The 23,967-nt window shown below is 28.4% G+C and overlaps 1 protein-coding gene, 1 long non-coding RNA gene and 1 other non-coding gene across 3 annotated transcripts; 1 reads left to right on the top strand and 2 right to left on the bottom strand.

Moving 5' to 3' along the window:
• The first annotated feature begins 488 nt into the window (after positions 1 to 488).
• On the top strand, positions 489 to 561 carry TRNAE-CUC (transfer RNA glutamic acid (anticodon CUC)). The gene has a single exon. It is a non-coding gene; the product is annotated as a tRNA-Glu (tRNA).
• Positions 562 to 3,295: 2,734 nt separating this feature from the next.
• Positions 3,296 to 4,782, bottom strand: LOC109810640 (uncharacterized). Its single transcript, XM_020374152.3, has 2 exons — positions 3,946 to 4,782; positions 3,296 to 3,605 (listed from the first exon to the last, which is right to left on the bottom strand). Exon 1 carries the CDS (start codon positions 4,728 to 4,730, stop codon positions 3,972 to 3,974), a length of 759 nt encoding a protein of 252 aa, XP_020229741.1. The 5' UTR covers positions 4,731 to 4,782; the 3' UTR covers positions 3,296 to 3,605; positions 3,946 to 3,971.
• Positions 4,783 to 21,711: 16,929 nt separating this feature from the next.
• LOC145949459 (uncharacterized) lies at positions 21,712 to 23,190 on the bottom strand. Its single transcript, XR_014427660.1, has 3 exons — positions 22,839 to 23,190; positions 22,506 to 22,545; positions 21,712 to 21,943 (listed from the first exon to the last, which is right to left on the bottom strand). It is a non-coding gene; the product is annotated as an uncharacterized LOC145949459 (long non-coding RNA).
• Positions 23,191 to 23,967: the final 777 nt, after the last annotated feature.

The raw sequence follows: 23,967 nt of genomic DNA, 5'->3' as shown, positions 1-23,967 counted from the left end.
TTTTAAAAAAAATAAAAGAAAAATTTTACATATAAATATTTATAATTTTGGTTTATATATATATATATAAATAATTTTTTAATTATATTATTAAGCGAGGACGGACATGGGGGCGGGGCGGGGTGGATATTAACATTCCCGCCCCTGCTCCCGATTTTATCAATAAGGAAAAATCCGAACCCGAATTTGATAAACACGGATTTTCTCCATCTAGATCGGGACGGATTCGGGCATGTACTTATGGGGTGGGTTAGATTGTCATGCCTAGATCCAATCGAGATTTGCTCGAGAAAATTAGAAATTTTAAATATTAAAAAAAATAAGAAACAATTAAAGTGAAATTTGATAAATTAAATAATACAAAAATAAGAAACAATTAAAGTAAAATTTGATTGTTTTGTTTAAGAATGATTGCTTTAGAATATAATTACTGCTGAATAAAAAAACAAACGATTTTTTAAAAAGTAATATTATTGAAGTAGCAGTCATCCGTTGTAGTCTAGTTGGTTAGGATACTCGGCTCTCACCCGAGAGACCCGGGTTCGAGTCCCGGCAACGGAATTGATTTTTGTATTCTACAGTCATTCTTGGGGAGGTGGCATCAATTATGAACTATGAAAGAAATGCATTTTATCTTTACAAAAATTAATCGAACTTTAGTCTTCGACACAAGTATACATCATTCACCATGTGATATACTTTTTTTATTTTTTATTTTTTATTTTTTTTTATCTTCTATACATCATTCATGGGGTAGTATGGAAACGCCTTTACTTTTCTTATGTATCTTTTTTTTAATGAAAAATTATTAAAATCTATTTTGTCATTAAATCTATTTAATCTTTAAAATCAACAAAATATTAAGAGTTAAAACTTAATAATTATTTATTAATAATTTACTAGTTATTATTTTTTGCATTGCTTATTATTTAGAACAAAAATCTCATACAAAAGATCAACTACATAGATATATAAGCTAACAAATGTAATCTAAACACACTTTAAAAACTAAACTTTCTTAAGGGTAGATATATATACACTTTAAACTATATTGATTAAGTTGTATGATGAAGATGATATAGTTGTAAAGTTGTATGATGTTATAGTTGATCAAGTTGTTAGACATGTAGTGCAGATACATATCTTTGCTAAAATACATAAAAACTAAAAGAGAGAAAAAGATGTTTTAGAAATTAAAATATCTCATTGTATAGATATAAGTTGTGCTGTTCTGAAAGTCTAATTGAGGACCCCTCAGTAAGTAAGTTGACTTCTAAATGAGTCGTTGTTTTAAGTTATCTCTTTTAAGTTTTATGTGGTATCTATATGTGGGTTAGGTTGAGAGGCATACTAGGTTGAGAGGCATACGTGTATAAAGTGATCAATTGAGTGAAGTACAAGATCGGGGACTATGCCCCTTACTAAGTATTGGAAAGGCGTAATATTTGACGGGTAGTTAGTGAACTAATTCCGTAGGAGACTTAGTAGTGTAAGCTAATGTTGTGGTAAGCTCATACCCAATTTGTTATACCTTGATAAAGTACTAAACTTCTTAGTTTAAGTTGCAATACTTGATAAATCAAATTGAGTTGTTAAACAAGTTCTTTGAGAGACTTGAAGTTGTCTATATTTAACTTGATTACGATATGTCAAACATTGTGTTTGGTAAGGTTTAGCCACTTAAAATGCTCGTATTTGTTATAAGATATCTATGTATTTAACATGTGTGATCATTAGTTGTTTAGAGTTGTTTTATGATAATTTTGTTGTTGTGTTATAAGTTGTTTAGATGTTGGTGTGATGATGTTGTCTATAAGTTGAAAGTTGACATGTTTAATTGCTTTTAGCAATGATTAAGCTATTTGTGTTGTATTATTGTAAGTTGCTTAATTTTGATTACCAAGTTGATTTTTTTCACCAGCTTATCATTATTGTATGAGAGTATGATAGAATTAAAAAGATTTGTTTGTTTGAATTTTTTAAAAGTCATGCAGGAGATGACCAATTTTGTGGTGACATACTCTTATGCAATTTTGGTTGAATATAGATGCTTGACTAGTTAGTATGATTATTTTGTATACAATTATATATTTGATGTATTTGAATATGTACAGGGTGTGTATGTAATCCCTATGAGGATTTTGTTAGTTTTAGTCATTTTAATTACTACCATGTACATGTATAAATGACATGAATTATTGATGCATAAAAACCCTAAGATGATTGTTTTAATTTTTCACTACATAGCAACTGAAATATAATAATTATAATGATCTATCATATCATTACAAATATTAAAAAAAAAATTCTAATTTTTGTAAGTTATCTATAATACTAGGCTTTTAATAGAGTATGTTTAGCCTTGCTTATAGGGATGGACAAACTTTAATTGATAAACATTACTCTTCTTTTCTTAGATGCCAAGGACCTTGAGAACTTAAGAGTGTAATTTTCTATTCAAAGCTACATAGAGTACAAGAGGCTTCTAGTTCTTGAAAATAGTTAGAGCTTAATTGATCAAGGTGATAATGTACTCTCTAAGCTCATTTCTTTGTTCTTCCTTTTCTTTGCTTAAAGTTTAGGGTTTAAGATTTAAAATTAAAAAGTGGAGCTAAAATTGAATGCTAAACTAATTTACAAGAAAAGACTTGACATTTTTATTTTAAAAATTAATTTTATAAAATTAAATTAAACCCAAATTCATTTTCTTAATTTCATTAAGGTGCATTAAAAGAATACATCCTAGATTTTTACTAAAAAAGCAATCTCCACTTTATTCATACACGAAACATAATAGTATTGTACATAAAAAAAAACATTAAAAAATAAAAAATATATATAATCAAGAGCCAATTCCCCGTTAATGTAAAATTTAGCTGGATTAAAACTCACCTTTTAAGAAACTTAATAAATCCGAAACTGGAGGTTAAATTGAGTATTAATAATTTTCATTTTTTTTAAATTACTAAGTATCACTAATAATTGGATAGTTTTTAATAAATTTTAAATATAGTAAATGTGTTACAAATAATTTATTACTATATCGTCAGCAATATCAATAACAGAGAATTTCTTCACGGAATACTCAACTGGGGATAAAAAAAAAAAAAACAATTTTCTCGCCATCTATTTCCTCACTAAAATGCTTACGTCTGCTATGTATTATTATTTTATGCTTGTTGTTAATTTCTCTTAAAATATTGTCCGAAATTAATAAATTAACAAATACTTATATTTAAAAACGTGAGCGTAATACTTTATAATTCACTATTAAATGGCAGTCATTAAAAACCAATTAACACTGAAAAAGTAAGTTATTATTACGACGATTATAAAAAGGCTGAGATACAAGGGCAAATCTATTCCCACTGTGATAGAGAGAATAACTTATTTGACTTGTCAGCTTGATAAAGCAGACCTTGAAAATTACAATGCATGCAGACATCTGCAGACACATGTAGAACACAGTGCCTTACAACTGTCTAATATAGAAATAAATAAAAAACAAGCACAATAACTATTAACTAAACAATAATCGAAGCACTTATACTGCAAAGTGCACCTTCCCGTCCATGGCTTCCATTTTCACACTTTCTGTTTAGATCCTACAAAACCACGTACATACATAATCTGTCAGTCCACATCTAATCTCTTAATAAAATACAATAAGATATTATCCCACATTAAATAGAGACTAAAAACATCAAATACTAAAAGAATGTTTCTTTAGCCGGGAATAAAGAGGAGTTAAACACAAATAGATCTACACCATTAAACCATGATCAAATTGAACAAGTAAACTTAACGTCATATTTTAACGCAAAGGATTAGAACATCATTTTGTGGATGTTTGTTCCTGATATGTTGTTCAAAATATCCATCTTTATTAGATGTGAGACTTCATAAATTAATTCACATTTAAACTAAGATTTATAAAAAGGTTACCATGTGGGGTGATGCGAAAGCATAATCTAGAAGTGGTAAGGTGGAGGGGGTGACTTGTAGTAGTACTTAGGAGGAGGTGGAGAGTGAACTGGAGGAGGAGGAGACTTGTACTTGTAAGGCTTCTTGTAGGGTGGTGGAGGAGGAGAGTGGTAAACTGGGTGGGGAACATGGGGAGGATAGGTGTGAACTGGTGGTGGAGGAGATGGGTACTTATATGGCTTCTTATGTGGAGGGGGTGGTGAGTGGTACACTGGGTGAGGGTGTGGGTAGGGGTGTTTGTGCACTGGAGGTGGAGGAGATGGGTACTTGTAGGGCTTCTTGGGAGGTGGTGGTGGAGAGTGGTAGACTGGGTGTGGGTGAGGGTAATGGTGGTGGACTGGTGGTGGGGGAGATGGGTATTTGTAGGGCTTCTTGGGTGGTGGTGGTGGGGAGTGGTAAACTGGGTGTGGGTAGGGGTGTTTGTGGACAGGTGGTGGGGGAGATGGGTAGTGGTAGGGCTTCTTGGGAGGGGGTGGGGGTGGGGAGTGGTAGACTGGGTGAGGGTGAGGGTAGGGGTGTTTGTGAACTGGGGGTGGTGGTGATGGGTACTTGTAGGGCTTCTTTGGTGGTGGTGGTGGAGATGAGTAGTGGTAATGAGGTGGTGGAGGAGAGGGGTAGTGGTAGGGCTTCTTGGGTGGTGGAGGAGAGGTGTAGGAGTAGTGGTTTCCTGAGATTTCAGATGGGAGGCTCAAGAAGATAATGGCAAATGCCAATGTGATGGAAGCAGAGGCCACAAAAGACCCCATTGTTCCAATCCCAAGTGTTTACTCTCAAATGGGTTTTGGTTATGATTGTAAGGAAGCTAATGCAGCTCTTTTTATAGTTGTTTCTTTACCATTTATCTCACCATACACCTTGTTTAACCTTACTCACCTTCTTGGAAACACCATATAATACTATCCATCTTTGAATTATTGGCATAATATTGACTTTTTATTACAACAACGAGATCCGAATCCAAACCATTTGGAACACGGATTTGGAATTTGTTCATTACCGGTTGTTTTTTAAGCCAAGTTTGGTAAAAATAATAGTTAAATAGAATTAAAATGTGTGTGAATTAATTAAAATGTGTACGCGTAAAAAAGAGTAAAAGAAATAATAACACTGCCGCTGCAACTTAACCAGACTGTAGCTAGTCAGAACTCAGAAATGTTGACACCACCTTTCTTTTTCTTTACGTGGCGGAAGAAAAGACAAGAATCTGATTTTATTATTTATTGTTTCTAACGTTGAAACATCACTTTGCTAAACATCCATGATTTTGGGTATTTGTCTTCCTCAAATTATGTGTTCATGTATTATTTTCTTTAAATTATTTATTCCTGTAAATTGTTCATCAGATAATAAGAACAATTATAATTCAATACGTGGGAAATAAAATTTAATGATTAGAAAAACAACATATATACGATCGAAGCATATAATCTATGTATGTGTGACCAAAAAATAAAAATGTATCTCACCTACGTTTGCAATAGTAATTGATTATTTTGAATCAATTTATTTTGTTCGAATGCACAGTTGTGAATGGTTTTTCACTTTTCTACGTACTGATTTGAGGCATAACCTAGCATCAACTTGGGCTATTAGTTCATTTAGTTGCCTTGTCGCCGACACTCCTTATTTTTACCTCTATTTTTATGCGTCAAACTTATCATCATTATATATTAACCCAAAAACACTTATCATTACTTAGAGCAAAATAAGTAGAACCCTAATAATCGTTATCAAAGAGTACCAATATTTGAATAATATTATCAAAAGAGCTAGATTTTGATCATCGCAATTGCAAATAGTTGTTAATAAGGCTTGTTATATAGTTTAATTTAACCTCTCATCTCTATAGAGAAAAGAAGAGGAAGTGGGAAGCATCAACTTGGGAGATGGCATATAGACAATAATCAAAAGTGAAAAAACATTTAAAAATGGGAGCTGAACTTTCATTGCCAGCTAATGCATGTCGATATTGACCTTATTATATTTGAAGACACTGACCGGATGTTATATGTAAATACATAAATATAGAAGCTTAATTTGAATAAGATTCTACAATTTAAATAAAAATTTCACCCAAATTTCTCTTATCGGTCAAATATATATAAGATATTAAAATATCACCTATTTGATTATTGTGTTATTTTATTTATTTCTTCACATTATCGTTTATGCGAAAAAAATTGTATTTTATGCTCCATTCCCGAAAGCACCGTTTCACGTGCCATTGTGCATTTGTACCTGTAGCTTACTAGAGTTGGCGAAGACTGATGAGTTATCCAATGTAATCTCTGTTTTCTATTTTCCCTCTTTCTTGGGAAGATGAAGTTATGCTATATTTGATTGAATGTACAGAAATGAGAGAAAATAAGGGAAAAAACTTTTAGAAATAAAAATTAATTTTATCTTCGTTCTCCTGTTTCTTCAATTTCAATTTATTAAGAAACATAATTGAGATCGAGTAAGATATGTAAGTTGTTCTAATTTTTATTGATAAAAAAACTAAATTTAATTTTTTTTTTCTCCTCTTCCTCTTTCAACTTGGTTCCAGAAAAAGAAAAATGATCAGACCCGTGATGTAACTTGATCTGTTTTCATGAAGGGGTCAGAGAATACTGAACAACGCGGTGGAGCAGTGATTGAAAACTCAGGATGTATCGTGAAAATAAAAGTCACAAAATTTAGTAGGTCTAAACGGATTGGTTGCTTCAGATTTGGATGTACACTGGGTTAGGTCACATCTATGAGTAATTTTTTTTAATATTTAATTTAGTTTAATTCAATCATGAACAGATTAAATTAAATTAATATAATTAATTTTATTTACTTTTTAAGAAATTTAAATATTTTAAAATAAATATACATTATTTAATTTAATATATTATTATAAATATAATATTATCAATTTATAAAATAAATAATGATATAAATTAAATTCTAAAATAAATTTATGATTTTGTTACATTATTGTCAATTAAAAAATTAATATTAATTAATATAAAATAAAATTTAAAATAAATATATTATATTATTATAATATTATCAATTTAAAATACAATTTTTTTTATTAAATAAGAGTGATAGTAAGTATTATTCGGAACAAATAATTATTCAAACATTATTATTATTATTACTATTACTATTACTATTATTATTATTATTATTATTATTATTATTATTATTATTATTATTATATGACTAGATAATGGGTTAAAAATATAAATCTGTTACTCGACCTGTACTAGATGTCAATCAGATTGGGTTAAGCCTGACTTAAAAATTGAAAAAATCTAATCTAAATTCATTGAGTTGATTTTGATCAGTTCGAATTCGTGAATTATCCGTATTTGTTTACACTCCTAAAATTTAGATAAAATCACCCTTATCTTCTTAAATAATAAAAACTATATTTGTGATAAATTTGTAACCATAATTTTACAAGATAACTTGATCTAATTTTGTTCTACCCTTGAGCTATATATGTTTTTTTTTTTAACTTTTACTTATTCACGGGTACTTATTTTTTTTTTTTTATAATTTATTTATAAAAAATATTTATAATTATACTATCTAATTATTTTATGGTTAATTAAATTATTTGTGATTCTATCATGCACTTTTTTTAAAAAAAAAAAATTTGGTTAACTTATTTTATTGTAATTAATTAAATGTTTATTTGAACATTTGAATTATTTAATGTATTACTAGTTTTATAATATTTTTTATTTTCAATTATATTTGATTCTAATATTTGAATAAAATTTAAGATAAATAAAATAAAAACAAAAATATAATTTTTTAATAATTGACATGACAAATCAACTCAATTCGTAATCTACGAGTTTAATTAGAATTTTCAACTAGTTTAATGAAAAAAATGAGTCCAACTCAATCTAACTCATTTCAATATGTTGAATTCGATTGACTTATTTGACATTTCTAATCGTAAGAACACGTGTAACATGTTTCTACTTACATTTTCCTTTTATTTTGAATTTTTATTAGATATTGTTTGTAAGACTCCAATATATTTTGGCCCACTGCACAAGTTTAAATATGTTGTTGTGTGAACTTTAGAGAGAAAAGGATATTGGGTTGTATATGTACTAGATGTTCACCAAATATTTTTTTTAGGATAGTGACTATATATTACCACAAAACAATATATATTTTTTCATTCATTTTTCTTAAAATTTGGAAACAAATTTATTTATCTTGTGATTGTGTTGATCATTGTTGCTTAATAAAAATGTCTACTAATGTGTTGAAACTTAAACCCCTCAATATATTATGTATAATAAAGTCCTACATCATTAAAATATAAGGAGAAACAAGAGTTTATAAAACATACTTACTCTTCATTGATATAAAACTTTTTGAGTGGACAACATATATCAATATAGAGACATATATATGTTCGTGTAAACCTTTGATATCCAATAGTGATATCAAAGTCAATGGTCAACCAAGTAATCAACTTGGAGTCTTGAACGAAATCTAGAGTTAACAAGTGTGACTAAGCTTTAAGGGTCACCATTGATACTCATGGATGAAAAAAGTTGAAGCAGAGATTAAACCCTATATGGGTCACAATTAATACTCATGGATGAAACAAGGATTTTCGCTGAAAAGAATGTTAAATCATAGTCTTTTGTTTAGGTTAAATCATAGCCTTTTGTTAGAAGGAATGACTATTGTGGTACTTAAAAAGTCTCAAGTCATTGAAACATGCATGAAGTGAAACAAGGATTTATGAAGTACATAGAATTTTCATTGGTATGAAATTTGTAAGTAAGAACCAAAAGTAAATCCACAAAAACTTAGACTCAAGGTATATAATATCATATCATTGTAAAACACGTGTATGTAAACCTCTGATGGTATCGTATACAATGAACCAACTAAAAGGGATGATGTTTCAAAGGTTGTTAATTTTCTTCTATTTCTCTTACTCTTTCGATTTATATTAGACTATTAGTATTGGGTGCTTATATATTTTCAAATTCTTTAGCTATATATATGTAGACATGTATTAATATTGCATGTTTATTTCTAATTTTATTTATCTTAAAATGTGCTACAATTTTTTTTTTAATATAGTAGCAATAAAAATTTAATATCGAAAAGTAAAATTTCAAAAATAGTTAAAACAAACGTAAAGTATTGTTATAATTAACAAAATATTATACGAGAACTAATAAGAGAGCTAATATTTATATATTGACTTGACAGCCTGATATAGGAAGACACCTTTGTAAATTACGTTGCATGAAAACAACCACAGTACATGGAGGGAGTGGGGCCTTACAATTGTCCAATACGATAGAACACAATATAATTAAGAAGGATAATTCTCTAAACAATAATCAAACACTTCGACGAATTAATAATACATGGAAAGTTCCTCTTATTATCTATATTTTTGTGAAGTGCTCCGTCCCCATTCATGGCTTTCATGTTTTCAAACTTTCTGCTTTAGATCGATCCTACAAAAATACATATATATGGGTATGTCAGTCGATGGATGTCTGAAAACTTAACCAAATCCTATTAAAGAATGCTTCATAACATGAATGTTAGTGTCATATCAAGAATATAGTTAACAATCAAATACTATAATCATGATACATTTTAACGAAGACAAAAAAGTGGATTAGAGTCTAGAGAAGAGAAATATTTTATCATATATAATATAATGTCAATGGAAAATCATTTATTCACACCCTAACAGGGTACATAGATTCAAGAAGAAGAGAGCCAAGAAATAAAGAGAAATAAAAAAATTAAATTTATTTACTTTTTATCTCATAGTTTCATGTACTTTATTTTATAATTCTTATAATTAAAATGTTATCTTTTAATTTTTGTAGATATCATTTTGTGTTTTTAGTTTATATCATTTATTTAATTATATATGATTTAAAAAGAAATATGTGTGTAATTATAAAAGCAAGAATCACTACCATCAATTTAATAATGAGAGTTTAGATAGAATATACAGAATTTTAAGTTTGAACGTTAATATCATTATTATAATTTTAATTGAAAAAATAAACTATAAAGACAATTAAAAGAAAACTTTTGTATTATGATAAAAAAAAATTAATTATAAGAGTTAAAAGAAAAATTTATTAAATATATGATTAAATAAAAAGTAAATATGATAAACTATGTGACAAGAATATAAAAGTGGTTTATAGACAAAAAATTTGCAAAAACATGATGCAATAGGTTGAATATGCATGTTAACGTAGGTTATAAAAGATCACCATGTACGTGGTGTGATACTAGTGGTGGTAAGGTGGAGGAGGAGGAGGGTTGTGTGGATAAGACGACTTAGAAGGTGGTGGTGGTGGATGGGAAGGGTATTTGTTCGGGTTCTTAGGTGGAGGTGGTGGATGGGAAGGGTATTTGTATGGCTTATTAGGTGGTGGTGGTGGAGGAGAGTGGTGCACTGGATGAGGCTTAGGGGAAGGGTTCTTGTGCAGTGGAGGTGGAGGAGATGGGTACTTGTATGGTTTCTTTTTGGGTTGTGGTGGTGGTGGAGATGGGTGCTTGTAAGGTTTCTTTGGTGTTGGAGGTGGAGGAGAGTGGTACTTGTAAGGGGGTGGTGGAGAGACATAGTGGTCTCCTGAAATTTCAAATGGGAGACTGAAAAAGATTATGGCTAATGCAAGAGTGAGAGAAATAGAGGCCATTAGAGACCCCATTTTGCATGCCACAATAACTTAATTTGGAAACCTTGGCAACCCATTTTATAGTTTCATTCAATACCATTTAGATCCATAGCTAGCCTTCCGGAAACATACATATGCATCATGATATTAATTATATAAGGCTATTGCTATTTGACTATTTGTTATTGGCTTTAGGAGCAATGCGTCCCAAAGCGTTTTGGAATGGTTGTGTCCCTAAGCGTTTCTGAAACGTGGATTTCGATTTCATAGCCTGCATGCCAATTAAGAAGAGAGTATCTTGGGCATGAAATAATATATATGGACAGCATGTTTATTTTTCTTTACCTTAAAAATAAATATTAAAAAAATCTAAAGCATAAACATTACTTTTCAATGAAAAATGTTTAGGAAAATGAAAGGTCTCGTTCTATGAAGAGAATTCTACCTAATTCTTGGATACAGAATATGATATGGTGAGTGTCATTGTTTGCGATACACGTAGCTTCATTGGCTGTAATAAAACTGTCTTTTGGTAGGCATCGGAGAAATTTCGGGATGGAACTCTTTCCGGGCTCTCAAGTGCCACTGCATTCTAAAATTGACAAAAGGAATTTAAAAGATTTAAATCAATGCAATTTAAATGTATACCAAGATATCTATCCTTGTCATACAATATTAATACATTAATGTTATGCATATGAAAACGAAATATATGACGGTGGGAGATATAAATTTGTAACATTTTTTCTCCTTCTTCTTCTTCTTCACGTTTCCTCGATTAAATAATCACAACTTAGTTAAAAAAAAACTTTTAAATGATAATACCTTTCCTATTATAATTATTTACCAATCTGTTGAATTCTATATTGTTGTTTAATCTGATTAGGTTAGAGGAAAAAGAACAAGAAAATTCACTATATAATTAATATATAAAAAATAGGTTTATGGATAGATAAAACTAATATTTTAATATGTTCAATACACAAACATGTTTATTATACATGATTAAAATTATATATAAATAAGTATCATATTTGAATATATAAATTATATTTAAAATTAATATACATAAGTATTTAAATATATATATATATATATATTATTTTAAATTTATTATAAATAATTTATATTATAACAAAAGTTTATTTTTATATATTTATTGATAAATTATTTTAAAATATCAATATTTAATTTATAATAGTTATGATAAATAAAATTAAATTAGAAAAATTTTAAAAAAAAACCTACAAATTTTTTCATGCCGAAAAAAATTTACTAAAAAAACTCTCATATAATATAGAAATTCGTATTTAATACATAGGAATTGATTTTTTTATATATATATTCAAAATAGAAAATAATTTTTATATTGGCAATTTAAATAAATTTTGGATAGTTATTCGTTCACAAATCTTCAATTTAAAATACGTACCATAAAAGTCATTTCTTTTCCATGATTTTCACTTATTGACTGTAGCCGTAGACAAAGACGAAACTATTGTTGAAAGCTTTTTGGATGATAAAAGTGATGTCTTTTAAATATTTAGAAATATAAATTTGGATTCCTTTCTAATAACGATATTCCATTTTAACTTACAAGAAAAAAAATAATGTTTAGCCTGTACAAAAATTATAGTATAAATTAATTATTAGCTTTAAAAATTGCATCAATTATATTCATAAAAAAAAAGTTCACTTATATTAGTAATAGAAATATTTTATTTATAATATATTTTGATTATTTTTCAACTGTCTTCGATTGAAAACAAAAATGTTAATAAAATTTCATCTTAAAGTTTAACAAGATTAAATCTAAATTCTCATTTATAATTACTCTGTGCACCACAAATAACATTTAGATTAATTTGAATTTAAATTATTATCATGTATCTTCCATACTATATTAATATTATCTTATTCTTATTTTCAACAATTTTCACCACCAATTATTGTACACCATCATTAGAGGTGATTTTTTTATGTCATTGTTTTTTTTCCTTTTCTTTTCATTGCTCTATCTATCTTTTCCTACCTCTGCATGATAGAAAGGGAGGAAGTGGAGGGGATTGAAGGGAATAAGTGAGAATTAATTTAATAACAAAATATAGTAAAATTTATAGTTGATTGATAGAGTGAAATTAGATAAAAAAAAATAAAGGTGAATAGATATTTTAATTAAAATTGTATTTTATTAAGTTAGAATTTTATGTAAAAATAAACAATACATAAAATTATCATTTTATCCTTGGATGCATTAATGCATGTTTTTTATATGTAGATAATGCATTAGGGTGATAATATATTAGAATATAGTACACATACACAACATATTCAAATATATATGAGGTATCCATAATAAAATATAGCCTTGCATATATACTCAACTACGAGGTACCATAATGGAATATAATCTTGCATATTCGAATATGAAGGACCATAAAAGAAGTAAAAACAAGTAAATAATCACTAGTAGTTGAATAAGAGAAAGGGACATTAACATCTTTGAACAAAAATTCACTCAAATCCTCCCATTTTTTAAGGTAATTGCTATTCATGTGGTCCTATATAAATTTCACTCAAATCCCCTTCTTTCCCTTTTACCATGCCAGAGTATCTTTTTATCATTCTCCTTAAATCCACTCTCCTCCCCTCAAATTCATCTTTGCCAAGAAGAGGGTTAATTAGAATAAGGAGAAGAAAAAGATAAATGATATGACTTTTATTAAAAACATGAATACACAAATATAATACAAGAGGAATATAGAAAATATATAGAATTAAGTATAAAATTTTTCCATAATTCTAAATTAATAAGTTCAAAAAATAGACAAAGTTTTCTGATTATTATGTTTAGCTAAAATTTGGTTGATTTGCGAGATTGATTTATGTCATTTAGAGCACTTTAATCCTCTTAACAGTTTTCTGCTGTTAGTGGCACAATTATAGAAATTTTATATGCTTTAGCTCCTTGTTTCCTTTTTATTCATAATTATCATCCATGGATGGATGGTTAATGTTAATACCCTCCCGCATATAAGGTCAAGGTTGAAGGTACAATTTGGCCAAAAAGGCATACAAGAATAAGACACATGTTTAGTGAACAAATAAGCAACTTGATGATTAGTAGGAATGTGGTGAGTGACAAGATGGCTAAGTGCTACTCATTCACGAACAAAATGGTATAATCCAATTCAATGTGATTGTTGCGAGCATGAAAAACTAGATTGATGGTCATGTGAAGAGCTTTGACATTGTCATAGTAAAATAGTGGGGGGGGGGGGGTCAAGTGAAATGCCAAGATCTTTCAAGAAAAAAGTCAACCATGTGAATTTAGCTGTAGTGTTTTCCATGGCTCTATATTTAGCTTCAGTGCTAGAGCGAGAAATTGTTGGTTGTTTCTTAGCACACCATAAGATAAGATTGTCACAAGAAAATAGTCAGTGGTAGAGCACGAGTGGTGGGACAACCTACCCAATCTGCATCAGAAAAGGCAAAAAGATCAAGTGTAGTGTTTGAAGTAAAGTGAAGACCTACATCAATATTGCATGCCTTCAACATATCATAAGATACAATTAACCATTTTTAAATGCATAGTAGTAGGAGAATGCATAGATTGAGACACATAATTAACATTGTATGAAAGATCAAGGAAAGTAAAGGTGAAGTATTGTAAGGCTCCAACAAGCCCATGAAAGTAGCTTGGATCATCAAGAAGAGTGTTATTGGATTTCATATTGGTCTTAGTTTCAAGCGGTGTGCTCATTGGTTTGCAATCAACCATGTTAGCTCGTTCAAGGATGGTAAGGGCATAGTGTGATTGGGATGTTGAGAGTATCTCAATGTCAAGGAAAATCCATCTACATATAGAAGAAGAATTAGTGATGCAATATATAGTCCTTCATGGAAAATTCAAATTGCAAAAGTTTGATTAAGTTAGAAACTAGAGTGATGGTGGATCCTGTGAGGAGTATATCATCTACATAAAGAAGAAGATAGGTGATCCAACATCAAAGTGCCAAATAAATAAAGATGGGTCACTCATACTACAAAAAAAACCATATTTGAGAAAAAAAGAACTGAAGCGGTCAAATCAGGCATGAGGTGTTTATTTAAGGCCATAAAGTGCTTTTTGGAGTTTACAACCATGGTTAGGGAATTGAGGGTTAGTAATGCCAAAAGGTTGTTCCAAGTATATGTTTTTAGAAAGCATACTATGCAAAAAGGCATTTTTTACGTTGAGTTATCGAATGAGCCATTTTTGAATGAGAACTACAGTGATGATTAACTAAATGGTGCATGTATTAACTATGGGAGAGAAGATTTTACCATAGTCCACTCCATTAATTTTGTGATATCCCTTTGCAACAAGGTGACCCTTGATACAATCTAAAGACCTATCAAGTTTGAGTTTTAATTTGAAAACCCATTTAGAGCCAATAAGATGCAAGTTAAGGGTGCGACGAACAAGTTTCTAAGTTTTTTTTTTTTTTTATGTAAGGCCTCAAGTTATTCGCACACATGACAACCTACCATCCAAGGTATGCTATTGTAGAGAAAATATTATGTAGGTTGTGTGGAATGTCTCCATATGGCATAGTGATTAAGATCACCATGCCATGTGGGAGTTGAGATTGGGTAGAAGGGATAAACTCGAGTTGTTGTGTTGAAGTGGGAGACCTAAACTCAAACTTTAGTTGAGTTTGTGGATGTTGTGACTTAAGTTGCTCATGTTCAAGGTATGTGAATTATTCTAGTTGATCAATAAATGCAATATGAAGCTATAAGGCAAAAGATTCAACTGAAGGTGTTGGTAAAGGGCATGAGCATGGTGGTGTGGAAGCGGAAGCAAAAGCTATTGCTATAAAATCTGCACAAGAGTTGGAGTTAGTATGAGGTAGCCAAGAGTCAAATGTACTTACATGCGGTGTAAGAGAGGGAATTGTATTATGATGATTAGTCTTATATGGGAAAAGTGACTCATCAAAAACAACATGTCATGAGATAAAAATATTCTTACTAGAAGGATGAAAGAATTTATGTATATCATTTATGTATATCACTATATCCCACAAAAACACAAAGAATAGTTTTTGGATCAAATTTTTACATCATGTGCCCCATGTATATAGCAAGCATTTAGAGACAAAGATTCATAGTGAAAAATAGTTAGGGTGTGTTCCGTGTAAGGCAAAGTAAGGAGTTTCAAAGTTAAGAGAAAAGGATGGGAGTCTATTAATAAAATAAATAGTTGTACTAAAAGCTTTAACCCATAGAAATAAAAGTGCACCACTATGAAACAGCATAGTCATACCTAATTTAAGAATTATTTTATGACACCTTTCAACCATGCTTGCTTATTTATATGGGCAAGATACCTGATGAATAATGTCTGTCAAACGAAAATGATGTGAAAGTTTGGAGTTGATAAATTCACCTCCCTCATCAGAATGAAAAACCTTGATTTCTTTGTTAACTTGTTTTTTTTAACATATTGTTCGAAAGATAGATAAGCATTAACAAAGTTAGATTTTATGTAATAAGGGAATAATTCATGTACACTTATAAAAATCATCGACCAAGCATGCATAATATTTGAAATTACCAATAGATAAAACAGGGATAGATCCTCACAAGTCACAATGTATTTTTTCAAAGATAGTAGAACTAAAGTGTTCAAAAGAAGAAAAAAGACAATTTACTAACTTTTCTCAACTGACAACTATCACATAGATGCTCAGATTTTCAAAGTTCAAAGTACTTTATTCTTTAGTAATTGTAAAGCCATAGGATGAAGATGTCCTAATTGTTGATGCCAAATATCTGTTGATATCCATTGCATAATGCATCTTAATAATATGTGTTTTTTAGTTGTTACATTGTGAATGAATGGAATGTGTTATATGATAGATATGCTTATGTTATATTGATATATGTCTTATTTGTGTTTGATTGTCAGACAATATTTTAAGTCATGAGTCCGAGTAAGATGATTCTCACTCACTTGTTTTGTGTTGTTCTTCTTGTATGTTGTTACAAGTGATCTTCAACATGATGTTGAGAATGTTAATTAGTGACGAGGCTTATTCCTCATAGAAAGGTTATGATTTGATAGAATGTGGTATGTGATTTTTAGCATGATGTTGACGAGATTAGTGACAAAACTTATTCCTCATAAAAGGGTTATCTCTGATAAAATGTGACATCGGGACTTAGTTATTAATTATCTTCTTTTGACATGTTTTGAAATAATTATTAGTTTTTTGATAATAGATTTCATTGAAATTTTAGTTGATTTTATTTTGTTAAAAGTGTGATATCTTCTATATTAAACACATTGGATTTTATTTATATACCAAAGACTTTTCTATTCAACTTTTATTTATTCATGTATTATGATAATGTAGGATAGATGATGTCACAATGTAAAAACTGAAAGGGGGAAAAAGAAGAAATAATTCTTAGAATAGTGAATTTAAGCCTAACTCAACCATACAAAACCGGCTTGTAAGGTGAGGGTTACTTTTCACTTAAATACTATTTAATTGCATAATCCCTAGCACTATTGGGCTTGGTATGTGGATAAATGGTAGGTGACCCTTTTTTTAATGATCTAGGACTGACGGGACTTGAAATACACCCCCTCATGTCCATGGTGCATGTATCAATGGTGGGTGACCCATTTTAAGAATCTAGGATAGCTCTGATACCATCCTAGAATAGTGAATTTAAGCCTAACTCAACCCTACAAAATTGGCTTGTAAGGTAAGAGTTGCTTTTCACTTATATATTATTTAATTGCTTAATCTCTAGTCGATGTGGGACTTGAATTTTTCTCAATAGTAATGTAAAAACCAAAAAAATTAAAACTACCCATTGAAAGAAGAAATGAAATATGTGAAAAGAAGGAAAAAGTACTAAATTGAATGTTAGAATTGTAAAATAAAAAATAAAAAATATTTTAGAAAATTATTTTTAAAATAAGAAAAAGAAGTGTAATAATAATAATAATCATAAATTAAGTTTGTTTAGTTTTACAATAGTTATCTGAAAACTTAAAAGTTATCAAAATTAAAAGAAAGGAAACCCATGGAAATTAAAAGAAAAAGAGAGAAAAAAAAAAAAGGAACCGTGGGAAATTAAAGATTGGAAACAAAAGGATGGGGACACTTTCGAAAGATCTGTTGAGCAATCAAAACCTAATTAGGTTTAAAGTCAACGCAACGAAGCACATGGGCTGATTGTCCTCATAGGCTAGTTATAGAAAAGAATAATGGTAATTCAAAATACAGAGAATAAATAAAGTTTATGAAAATGAACTTGCCCATGATCTACGTTTGTATTAATATTGTACCCTATACAATACTTAATTATTAATATAAGTGATTATCCTTAATTTATCGTATACAAGTCTAAACCTATAGGCATCAACTTGGACCCTTAGTCTTAGTTGTCGCCTACGATGGTTATATCTCTATGATGCGTCTAACTTATCCCCATTTAGAAAATTAAATTAAATATAATATTGTATTTAATTTATCTAAACAAAGACGAGTCATTTAATTAATTTTATATATATATATATATATTATATTTATTGTATTTAATTGAATATTTAAAATGCCATTAATAGAATTGCAATTTTATTTAAGTTTTGATATAGTTTAAAACTTTTTATGAAGAAAAAAAAATAACAACTTAAGTTATTTAGCCCTTGTGCTCCCTAATCAAGAGTTAGTATTTGATTACTAGGTTGAACATAGAGTTGTAATTAAAAGTATTATTTAATAACGATCTAGTGAGAAAAAAATTATAAACTAAAAAAATTATCTTTAATGAATTATTATAATAAATTTAATAATAAAGGTTAAACAATATACATGAGATCTTAAATTAAAATTTCAATATAATCATTGTGTATAAAAAGATTTTTATTTTTATTTTTTTAAACTCAATTTAACAACATTTGTAAATGTTAAAATCAAATAGTCATAACCACTATAAAATCAACTTAATAATAAAATATTAAGATAATATAAACAAATTTTAAATTCTAACATTAAAAAAAACACAAAATCAATTTCTATACTATATTATAAAGATAATTTATATTCTTATAATATCTGGTTATTACAATTAGATCATATGACGAAATAAAAAAGAGAATGGGCAAGGACACCTTTATACAAAATTCATATACATATATAGCGGTTCTAGAATATTCAACCGTTAGACTTAGAGCCTATCTAGAATTATTGTAATATAAAAATAAGTTATATATAAGTTACTATATGATGTTGATAAAAATAATATTATGTTATAAAGATAAGTTATATTCTTATACTATCTAATTATTAATATATTTAGCTGTTAAAAAGTTATTATATATTATAAATTTTTTATCTTGTATTTTTTATTTTAAAATCTTTAGTGTAAAAAGCATTAAGTTAGGTGAATTTTATACAGTACGTTTTAGTGTAAAAGCATTAGGTTATGTTGCATTATTTATTTTTTACATTTTAAAATAGTTTAACCATTTTTTACAAAATAAAGAAAAATAATGGGTCGATTATTCAAATGAATTGATCGATTAAAATTGACAAATAATAATTATGCAATATATGTTAATTAAAATATAAATTGTAAAATTATTCTATATTGATGACTTAAATTTAGTGCACTACGGATGTTATCCTACATATATTGGGAAATGTATTAATGAAAAGGTATAAATTAACTTAGACTCTTCATATTAGATTTTGAGCAACTCAAATTGTTTTTCAGAAATTAAACAAATTAACTTGGGCAAGCTTTGTTCCCCTCATCGAATGAGAATTTTTTTTTAAAGAAAGATTATAAAAATAGTTATGAGATTATATTTTAATCCCTTCACTCTTAATGATTAGACTAAATTGAAAGTGAGTTTAATATAAATAAATTGGTGGGTTAACAGACCTTGATCTAAAGCTAAAAATAATTTTTATAGGAGAGAATCGTGGTTTCGTAACCAGATCAAAGCATGTCGGTTGATTTTAAAAAGGGCTCAAAGCATGTCGGTATTCACATTTAAAATAAGTATACCATTGAACCTTTGCATGTGAGACAGACAAGACACCTTTTCATGATCACCAACCATCATCAATATTCTTCCCATAACACACTGGAGTAGGTACATGATCACTAATCTAATCTAATCTACTCTCTTTCTTTTTTGTTTTTACTCCTTCCAAAGACTATAAATTGCTATGCAACTTGATTTTTTTCTTATGAATGGGTAAAACATAACAATTTCACGTAATAATGGTTAGACAGTTTGATTCTTATGTCATAATAACGATTTATTGAGGAAAAAAATATCATGTCAGATTTCGTCATATGCGAAATCCTTGTCAATTAGCAGTAATCTTAATTAGTATTGCAAACAAAATTAACGTCTAACTTAATGAATCATAGATATTCGTAACAAGAAAAAGAAGTAATAGATGAGACATTCTTAAAATAAATACTAAAAGCAAAATTGGAAATCTATTAACCTTTTGAAATTCCATGTGTGTGAGCTGTCAGATTGACTTGGATGAAGGATTTTCATTAACCTGTATTTTGAGACGAGTAGTTTCAAGAACTAAACTTATAGTTCAACGTAAATTTTGATTTACCTCCTCTAAAATGATGAACTCGTTCTAAAGAATAAAGTACCTCGATTGTTAATAAGAAAAATATTAGATAAAATTTTGTATTTTATAGAAAGATTAAGTAATTCTTAGAGTAACTCTTATTTAAGCTATTTTACTTAATAATTTATGGTGTATGTTGAATTTTAACAATCTAACGGTTAAATTAAAAATTTTAAATGTATAGATCGAGTCTACAAAATTTAAAAAAATTTAAAATTATATGATACTTCGTTATATATATTTAAATCAAATATCAATGTATAAAATATTTTTATGATTATCTATCAATTTGAATTAATAAAATAAAGTATCAAATAATTTTTAAAATTTATAAACTTCATCTATGCATTAAATTTTTTTAATTTAACGGTTGAATTATTAAAATTCAATATACATCATGAGTTATTTAATGGAGTAACTTAAGCAAGAGTTATTCTTGAAGTCATTTTATCCCATCTGTTTATTTCAGGAGTAAATCTACCTAAATTTACTCTATTCAATAACTCATGTTCTACATCAAATTTTAACAATTCAACCGTAAAATTTAAAGTTTTTAATACTAGATTAAGTTTGCAAATTTTTAAAAAAAATTGAAAATTATTTAATATTTATTTTCATTAATCAAATCAATGTATAAAATATTTTTATGATTATCCATTATTTTAAATTAATGAAACGAAATATTTAACGATTTTAAATTTTTTAAAAATTTGTAAACTTGATCTATATATTAAGAACTTTAAATTCAATGATTGAATCGTTAAAATTTGATGTAGAAAATAAGTTATTAATCAAAACAAGTCTAAGTAAATTTATTTCTAGAATAAACACATATTTTATATATATACTAGCAGGAACTCCGTGCCTACATTGTACTAAAAGAAAAGAAAAATTACTCATAAAAAATGTTTAAAAATAAACTAAAGATAAAATGGTTTATATAAAAATGAAAATCAAAAATAGTTATTGAAAGTGGTATCCCTTTATATATATATATATATAATGAGATCTAGATCATTAGACACCAGATCTACCAACCTACATGGTTTGAGGAAATGCTAAGAAAATCTTTTAAAATCATGTTTTTAGTGATTGTTAGTATAATTTATATCTTAGTCCATATATTTTATCGTGATGTGCGGTACGCAACGCAAGTATCTTTTTTCTTTTTCATTTTCCTAAACAGCGGACACAAATTCTTAAAAGCTTGAATCGCGGTGTCTGCAAGATGAGTTAAAGACCACGCATCTTCTAAAATTAAAAAATAAAATAAATAAATAAATAAAAGTAGAAGAAAAGGTCACCCATCTTTTGAAAAATTTTGATTTACCTCCTCTAAAATGATGAATTCGTTTTAAAGAATAAAGTAATTAGTACCTCGATTGTTAATAAGAAAAGTAATAGATAAAATTTTGTATTATATATATATATATATATGAGGGAATATTAAATAATTATAAGAGTAACTTTTGTTTCAATTATTTCACTCAAAAATAAATTACATAATCTAGTGTTGTTGATGAAACACACTTATACAAACTACTCAAAGTAGCATCACCACTAACATAAGATCACACTATCTGCTAGCAGCAACTCTTAAAGTCTAGCTCTGATCTGCTTTCATATAATATATGATCATTACAATTCAAATCATAATGAAAATAGAAGGATAAGTTAGAATTCGAAAACATGTAATTATAAAAAACAATTCGATAACCTACAACATCATAGCAAAACATACATGAAAACCAAACACCTCAAAGCAAACTTGAATCTCATCCACACCGTGAAAACATTAAAGCAATCTCATGGGTTCATATTTTCAATGAGATCTGTACTTTATAACTAAAACAAAAGTTGACGAAATTCTTGATAGATGAACATTATAGCTGAAAACATTGCAATGGTCACAAGTGTTCATTATTCCAACAAGATCTAGACCGTTAATTTGTACAGAGGATGAGACAGAAGTCTACGAGCTTCTTGTTGGATGAACAATAAAGTCAAAAATATCGAAGTAATATTGTTCGTTCATTTTGTCTACGAGATCTAGACCATTACTTCAAATGAGATAGAAGTTTGCAAGATTTCTTATGAATGAGCAAAATAAAGCAAAAAAACATCGAAACGATCTCATGCTTCCACATTTTTTCTGAGATTAGTAGTGTTAATTTACCTGGCAGATGAATTTGCTGAGATAAGTAGCATTAATTTATCTGGCAGATGAAACAAAAAGTTAGTGAAATTTTAGATAAATGAACAATAAAGCTGAAAACATTATAGCAATCTTGTGTGTTTATATTTTCGATGAGATCTATATCGTTAATTTACTTAACAAACGCGACAAAAGTTAGCGAGATTTATGACAGATGAACAATATAGCTAAAAATATCGAAATGATCTTGTGCATTCATTTTGTCAACAAGATTTGGACCGCTACATTGTATAGCGATTGAAACAAAAATATGTGAGATTCATATTTTGGGTGAGATTTGTAACATTGATTTACCTGGCAGATGAAATAGAAGTCAGTGAAAATCCTGACACATGAACATTGTCACCGAAAACATCAAAGTGATCTCGTGCGTTCATTTTGTCAACGAGATCTAGATTGCTACAATGTATGGTGGCCGAGACAGAAATATACGAGATCCGTGACGGATGAACATCAAAATTGAAAACATTGAAACAATATCGTGCATTCATATTTTCAATCAGATTGGTAGCGTTAATTTACTTGACAAATGAAATAAAAGTAAGCAAAATTCCTTACAAATGAATAGTAAAATTAAAAACATTGTAGCAATCTCGTACGTTTATATTGTCACATCTTACATTAGTCAAAAGATAAATTAAAATTGTATATAAATTTGAAAGAAATTACAGTAAAAAAATAATATGGAGGTTTTTTTTACAGAAAAAATGAAATTAATAAAAGAGAAAAAGTTTTTATTTGTATAATTACATGTTATCTACCACTTTGGTGACTTCTTACCAACTCGTGGTCAATGACCTTTTCAAATTTTATGATTCATGTGAGTAATGTACTAATATCAATGTAGAACTCCATATTATTCATCACAAATTTCATAATGCATTGCTGATATCATTTGTGAATTAGACTCTCAAAATATCATTAAACTTAAACTTACAAGTATTTATCTACCATATTGTGAACGCCATTATAATGTTTCTTAACAATATATGGGAACTTGGCTTTGACCATATATTGAGAGAAGGAAATATTTATACTGATTGGCTTGCAAAGTTTAGAGCCAATTCTCACGAATAATTAATGGATATACTTTCTTATCCACTATCCTTGAACACTATGTTGATGTTTAGGAAATTGTTTATTAGAATTTAATTTTTTGGCTTTGTACTTTTCTACCCATAAAAAATTAAAAAAAAAATGATTAAATTTGTTACGTGTGAAATAAAATCGCAATATATTTTACACAAGTAATTAAAAAAAAATCAGATTTATCCGTAACTAGTTTTGAATGGTGCAAAGTATACACTTGCAAGACTGCTCCTAACGACAATGTGTCTCCATACATTTCAAAAACAAAAATCTTTTGTTTGGACCTACATATGGACAAACTATTGTCCTAAATGGGCATCTGTGTTGGGCTTAA

This window comes from Cajanus cajan, chromosome 7 (assembly GCF_000230855.2).
Source record: "Cajanus cajan strain Asha chromosome 7, NIPB_CcT2T_4, whole genome shotgun sequence".
Lineage (NCBI taxonomy): Eukaryota > Viridiplantae > Streptophyta > Magnoliopsida > Fabales > Fabaceae > Cajanus > Cajanus cajan.
Note: the sequence above shows the minus strand (reverse complement) of the source record. Positions and strands in the feature narration are given on the sequence as shown.